The sequence below is a fragment of the Lycium ferocissimum genome, chromosome 5 (assembly GCF_029784015.1).
Source record: "Lycium ferocissimum isolate CSIRO_LF1 chromosome 5, AGI_CSIRO_Lferr_CH_V1, whole genome shotgun sequence".
Taxonomy (NCBI): Eukaryota; Viridiplantae; Streptophyta; class Magnoliopsida; order Solanales; family Solanaceae; genus Lycium; species Lycium ferocissimum.
Window position 1 is genome coordinate 5,301,646 of NC_081346.1, and position 6,863 is coordinate 5,308,508.

At 33.2% G+C, this 6,863-nt stretch overlaps 1 protein-coding gene across 1 annotated transcript; it reads right to left on the minus strand.

The window, feature by feature from the left end:
• Positions 1 to 1,613: 1,613 nt before the first annotated feature.
• On the minus strand, positions 1,614 to 5,623 carry LOC132055595 (glycerol kinase). Its single transcript, XM_059447502.1, has 4 exons — positions 5,155 to 5,623; positions 4,503 to 4,724; positions 2,622 to 3,588; positions 1,614 to 2,155 (listed from the first exon to the last, which is right to left on the minus strand). The coding sequence occupies exons 1-4, from the start codon at positions 5,286 to 5,288 to the stop codon at positions 1,910 to 1,912; spliced, it is 1,569 nt and encodes a 522-aa protein (XP_059303485.1). The 5' UTR covers positions 5,289 to 5,623; the 3' UTR covers positions 1,614 to 1,909.
• Between the last annotated feature and the right edge of the window lie 1,240 nt (positions 5,624 to 6,863).

A 6,863-nucleotide genomic window follows, 5' to 3' on the forward strand; every position in this document is an offset into this window, starting at 1 on the left:
TTCGTAGCAAACATTAATATAATAAAGTTTTAAATACGGAGCACAAACAAAGTGGAACCCACCATCTCCAAACTCACGGAAAAAAAAAGTGAACCCTATATTAACAAATCAAGCAATATAAAAAAAAAAGTGAATCCCATATTAAAAAAACAAACAATGTAAAAAACAAAGTGCGGACTTTGTATTCGTAAAGCAAACACTAATATAATAAAATTTTAGATACGGAAAGACAAATTGACGTTATATTAATCATGTTTTGAACATAGTATATATATATATATATATATTATTAAAAATAGTGAAAACTAATAATGTCCAAAAAGGGTGAGTTTAAACAACACCAAGCAATATAAAAAAAAAAAAAAAAAAAAAAAGAAACTATATAAAGCATGGGTTTAGACCTACTTCATTCCGTTTTTTTTAAATAAAATAAAAAAAATTTTAAAAAAAAAGTGGAACTCACCATCTCCAAACTCATGGGGAAAAAAAAAGTGGACACCATATTAACAAAATCAAACAATATAAAAAAAAAAAAAAAAAAGTTATTAAAAAAAATATAATGTTAAAAAAAAAAAAGTGCGGACTTTGTATTCGTAGCAAATGCTAATTTAATAAAGTTTTAGATACGACAAAACTACATATTTATATTAATCGTGTTTTGAACATAGTATATGTATATATATTATACATAAAAATAGTGAAACCCAAAAAAAAAAAAAAGTACCCCATAATCACTATTCAAACACAACTACACACACATACGCACTATAATCTATAAAGTGTTGGGCGTGCGCGGCGCGTGGTCGTCTAGAATTAAACAACACCAAGCAATATAATGTTAAAAAAAAAATATAATGTTAAAAAAAAAAACTTTATATATATATATATAATAAAGTTTTAGATACGGAGTGACAAACTATAATGTTATATTAATCGTGTTTTGAACATATATATGTATATATATTATATGCATAAAAATAGTGAAACCCAAAAAAAAAAAAAAAAAGTCACCCCATAATCACTATTCAAACACAACTACATACATTACGCACTATACATGTTTATGTATAGAGAGAGAGTCTAGTATAGAGAGAGAGATCAAAGGAAACACAGCTTTTGTTTGCAGCTGTCGTTACTGTAGAATAACATTAAGGACTTTGTGATTTAGAGAATGGAAAATTTACACTCGAAATCTAGAGTTATGAGATGTATACACACAGTATACATATAGGTAGAAAGGACAAAGAGAAGAACTGAAACCACTTTCTTTAAATGGTTACAACTTGCTACCATTCGAGTACTTTATTCCCACGTTGCAGGAATTTGGAGAAATGGGGGTAAAAGAAAAGGTTATCTCACTGTTTTGAATCTTGTGACGGAGGGGGTAAGTTTTTGTTCCTAGCTGATATAACGGCTTATCACTTGAAAGAAAACTCTGTCGTTATACAGTTGGTCTTTTTACTTCTACCAGTAAATTTTATCTGAAGTTCTAAATGCTAGCTATATGCTTATGCTGTCTATCTTGCCATAAGCCATAAAGAGAAGGATCAGTTAATGCTAAAAGAGTCCTTTGTAGTTTGTATGCAATGAAAATTGAGACATACAATAGTAACTATCATCACAAAGGAAACATTTCTTATAACATGATGAACGGAACAAGCAGGAAATGATTCATGTTGTAACAATTTACAAATGGCTAACCTTATTTTTCTATCCCTTTATCCCATATGTTGGCTACCGGTTAAATACATTAGAAAGAAATAAAGAAAACATTATGTATATGAGGGATTCACAGCTATCTCCAAGGGCATTTATTAAAATCAAGCATCACTCGTATTTGAAAAGAAGGAAAAGAACCTAAAACATCAATTATATGAAGGTAGTACTTCAAGAGTTCGATCAGAGTGAATTATAGAGCTAGATCAGCCAGGTCAAACGATCTTGAAACAGCTCTGCACCAAGAATCCACCTTCTTTTTCCTCAATTCTTCTTCTAACACAGGTTTGAATATTGACGCTTTCTTCATCTTTTCCCCAGAAGCAAATATCTCATCCTCCGTGTAGACTCCAACAGCTAATCCAGCAGCGTAGGCTGCCCCAAGAGCTGTTGTTTCTATATCAGCTGGTCTTACAACAGGACTACCCAACAAGTCAGCCTACATTATGTAAAATACAAAATTAATCCATGGCTTTCCAAAGGAAATCAGCCGTTGTTTAAACATGTACAGAAAGGTCAATCTATTGGAAAAAAAACAAAGATAGAAGACGCAAAATAGGGTGTGCAATCATTACTTCCCTGAAAGGGGCTGTGGGGGTGTGCTGTTTAATGGAACTTTGTCGATAATTATGCCAGCAGGCATTATTTCTAGATGCATGGGGAGCTCGATATTGTACCCAGACACAAAGGACCAAATAAATAGTCAGAGATTCACTTTATCCTATAAATATACCAGATGACTTCAAGGAAATAATGTACTAGAGTTAACTGAATCTAAACACTTTATCCAGTTTAAAATTTTCAGTAAGAATTACAGTACTTTATTCTACTACAAAAGCCACTGCAAACATGTGAAGGGGCTGCAGAAGAAGAATAATGCATGAAAGACGAAAAGTAAATCAAACCTGAATTTGCATCAAAAGGTTGTTGACTGTAGCACCACCATCCACACGGAGTAAGAATTCACCCCCCTCACTCTTAGCTTCGCCTTTCTTTCCAGCATCCTTGTGCATGGAATCAAGCACATCTTTTACCTGAAAACACATGCTTTCAAGTACAGCCCGAGCAATGTGAGACTTGTTGGTAAATCTAGTTATACCAATACAAATCCCGCGAGCATCATCACGCCACCATGGAGCAAACAATCCATTAAATGCTGGAACGAAATACACTCCTCCAGTAGAGGTAACTTTATTTGCCAACTCCTCGATTTCACTAGCACTGCTGATAATGCCTAGACTGTCTCTAAGCCACTGAACCGCAGCACCAGCAATGGCGATAGAGCCTTCTAAAGCATAATTAACAGGTGCTTTTGGCCCTAGCTTATAAGCTACTGTACTTAGCAGTCCGTGGTTTGACTTAATAACCTCTTCACCGGTGTTCAGAAGTATGAAAGCTCCCGTTCCATATGTGCTTTTAGCCTCACCTTTTTTACAAGATTGGCCCACCATGGCTGCATGCTGATCACCAAGACATCCCGAGATAGGGATCCCTGTGATTGGCCATCCTTTAGCAATGTTTCCAATAATCTCAGAATTGCTAATAATTTTGGGCAGCATCTTTGCAGGAATTCCTAATGTATCAAGTGTGGATTTATCCCAGTCAAGGGTCTTAAGATTCATCAGCATAGTTCTCGATGCATTGGAGATATCAGTGACATGTAAACCATTATCCACACCTCCTGTTAGGTTCCAAATTAACCAGGTGTCAATAGTTCCAAACACGGCATCCCCTTTTTTAACAGCTTCGTTTAACCCTTCCACGTTATCCAACAGCCACAGCAGCTTTAATGCACTGAAATAAGTGCTTATAGGCAAACCACAACTCTCAACAAAATGAGTCCGTCCCCCTGGCAATTCTTTCTCCAATTTTCTGATACCAGACAAATTATTGATACAAAAGTCAATATGCTTTGGATTTAACAGTAACAAACACAATTAGTTAAAACCTCAAGGGTTGGAAGGAAAACTCCAAAAGAGTGATCAATGAGAATGCAGACAACCTTGGAGACTCATTTCCCAATTAACATACAAAAAAAGGAACCTCAACCTTAAATTATCACGCCATAGTTAGCTCCAAGAAAATAAACAAAAGTACTCTACAATTTCGTGGGTATACCCCCTAATTCAGAAGAAATACACTGCTTAAAAAAGTATATGCGTGATTATGTACACAAGAAACTGCTACCGTCAAACCTCTCATTAACAGCATCTTTTGTCCGGACACTTTTTGGATGCTATAGATAAATGATGTGATAGAGAATATACAATACAAACACCATGAAAAATCGATTCCAAAAAACTTTACTGTTATAGAAAAGTGTGACTGAACAACCATCACTCCCAAACTGTATCCATTACTCAAATGGTCAGTCAACTATCCAAAGTTACCTAGTAAGGTCATGATTCTTTTGTTCGTAACTGAAAAGACACTTAGCTATGCATATATCACTTAGAAGGTCTTTCAACCGTCCAAATACCTATTTTACCCTCTAAATTATCAACCTTTGTCATTTTTTACTAGTATTACGACCATTTGTCGTATTTCAGATAGTTGAATGACCATTTGAGTGATTGACCACAAAAAAAAAAAAAGGAAACATGGCTTTATTGAAACTGCTAATGGTTAATTTTTCATTATACTACTCAATACTGTGTCTTTTTGGGACAAAATAGATATACTTTACATACATATGTATATATTAGAGGAAAAACAAACAGACACTGATAATGACCAAAAACAGAATTCAAAATCAAGAACCAAAAAAGTGGAGATTGATAAAAGACCTGCAAATAGAACTGGTACGGACATCCATCCAAACAATAGCATTGTAAAGAGGAAGGCCAGTGGATTTGCTCCATACAACAGTAGTCTCTCTCTGATTTGTCAGCCCAATAGCTTTGAGCCCACTATCCACATTGTGTCCATCAGCAGTAGCTTTATCAAGAGCCTTTGCCATACAGATCCTTACACTCTCAATAATTTCCATCGGGTCATGTTCAACCCATCTACAACATAGATGCATAAAAATCAAGAAACCCAATGATCAAAATTGAAAAAAGATTAAATCTTTAATGAAAAGAAAAGCAAAAAGATGAGTGATTAGTCATTAATGATATCCCCAATGATCAAAATTGAAAAAAGATCAAATCTTTAATGAAAAGAAAAGCAAAAGATGAGTGACTAGTCATTAATGATATACCCAATGATCAAAATTGAAAAAACATTAAATCTTTAATGAAAATAAAAGCAAAAGATGAGTGATTAGTGATTAATGATATACCCAATGATCAAAATTGAAAAAAGATTAAATCTTTAATGCAAATTAAATCCAAGGGTGAGTGATTAGTGATTAATGATAAACCCAATGATCAAAATTGAAAAAAAAAATATTAAATCTTTAATGCATAGGATAAGTGATTAGTGATTAATGATTACCCTGCTTGTGGGTAAAACTGAGTGAATTCAACTTGGTGAGATCCAACAGCACGAGCCAAACGATCATAGATGATGAATCTAGTACTTGTGGTTCCTTGATCAATGGCTCCAATAAACACCTCTTCATTAGACATTCTTGTTTTTTTAAATTTTTCTGTTGTAGAATGAATCAGAAAAATTTGAAAAGAGAACTGTGTGTGTATAAAAATGGAGTGTTTTAAGGAAAACTAGTGAAGAAGGAAAAGTCAGACTAGGATGGAAGTGTGTGAGCCGGTTTTTGTGGAAGTGTAGTAGTGCCTATTAAATGTGAAACTGCGAAGATAACAATGATTGTCTTGTTTAGTGGGCAAATATTTTCTTGGAAATGTTACAGGTTTATCCTGTAAGAAATTTTCTTATTCTATGGGAGTCCTAATTATTTAATTTCGCTCAATACTAACGATAACGTCAAGAACTAGAGAGTGTTTGACTTTGATAATGAGAGGAGGTTATTTTTCCAAGAAGATTTATTTGTAGTTATATAATTTGTCTTTGGTTGCTCCTTCAGATCCACTTGGTGGACAACTGGACATATTTATCCAATTGTATTAAGAGGATAATCTGATCAACAAGTCATATTTATATCAATTCGATAAATGTATGTGTCTACTAATTCGCGTATTAATAATAAGTATACATTTTCGTTTAATTTGTTTCTAATTGTAAATACATAATGTAATGTAATTGGTCAGAGCTGATAAGAGTATGTGCTGGCAGCTGGCCAACCTCAACGGCCAATTATTGTTCTCATCTACTCATTCATATTTTCAGTTGCTAACGTAATGTGAATTTGACTTGTGACGCCTTTCACGGCTTTCTTATGACTTCAACGTTGTTTTGAACCTTTTATAGAGAATGTCCACGTGACTATACATCCAATTTGGGCTGCCTTTCTTCTTCTTTTTTTATAGTTTTTTTTACCTGTCTTTTATATCTGCATTAAAATTTGATTAAATCCGAAATCATGCTGAAAAATCTCATATCAAGGAACAAAACACTCTTTAACAAGGAAATTTATGTTGGACCGTCTTTCATGTTGCACTAGGCATTAGGCAATTGGGTACTACTTATATACATTCAACATATATATTAATTAATTATAATTAATGTATATATGTTTAATGATGTGAGTGTATACGGCTAAGTGATAATAAATTATGTGCAAATACATGTCATATATCTATTAATTTAATGTAAATATCAACCGCAAACTTTGTGGTTTCACATATTGATGGGGATTTACAATTTGCACAAATGGCCTTTTAGTCACTGCTAAATTATGTCTCGTTAATCTAGTGTGCTAAATGTATTTGCCAAAAAAGTTTCATTCAATTTTTTTTAAAAGCGAAAAATTCACTGGATAATGAGGAGATAGCATTTAAAGAATGGTTCTTAAAAAGCCGTGCGGTACAAATAATTTCACATTGTTGACTAGTGATACCTCTCATTATTAACCTATCACCTTACCTCGAGAAATTCCTATGTAATTGTTAGTGATCGTTACATATATTTAAGATATTTTATGGTGTGTTAATAACATTTATATGAATGTAAAAAAGAAGAATTCATCTTGGGAATATTATATTTGGGTTTCTACACTATGCAATAGCTAATAAAGATTATAATAAAAAAAATAACTTTACCTTTATTCCTTACAAATTATACATAAA

What these genes read in the sequence shown, in the direction of transcription:
- LOC132055595 (XM_059447502.1), bottom strand. Translation starts at nt 5,288, where the DNA reads ATGTCTAATGAAGAGGTGTTTATTGGAGCCATTGATCAAGGAACCACA. An exon ending in CAGTTTTACCCACAAGCAGG is followed by an intron (nt 4,725 to 5,154) that starts GTAATCATTAAT and finishes TCTATGTTGTAG; the next exon opens with ATGGGTTGAACATGACCCGA. An exon ending in ACCTTTTGATGCAAATTCAG is followed by an intron (nt 2,156 to 2,621) that starts GTTTGATTTACT and finishes TACATAATGTAG; the next exon opens with GCTGACTTGTTGGGTAGTCC.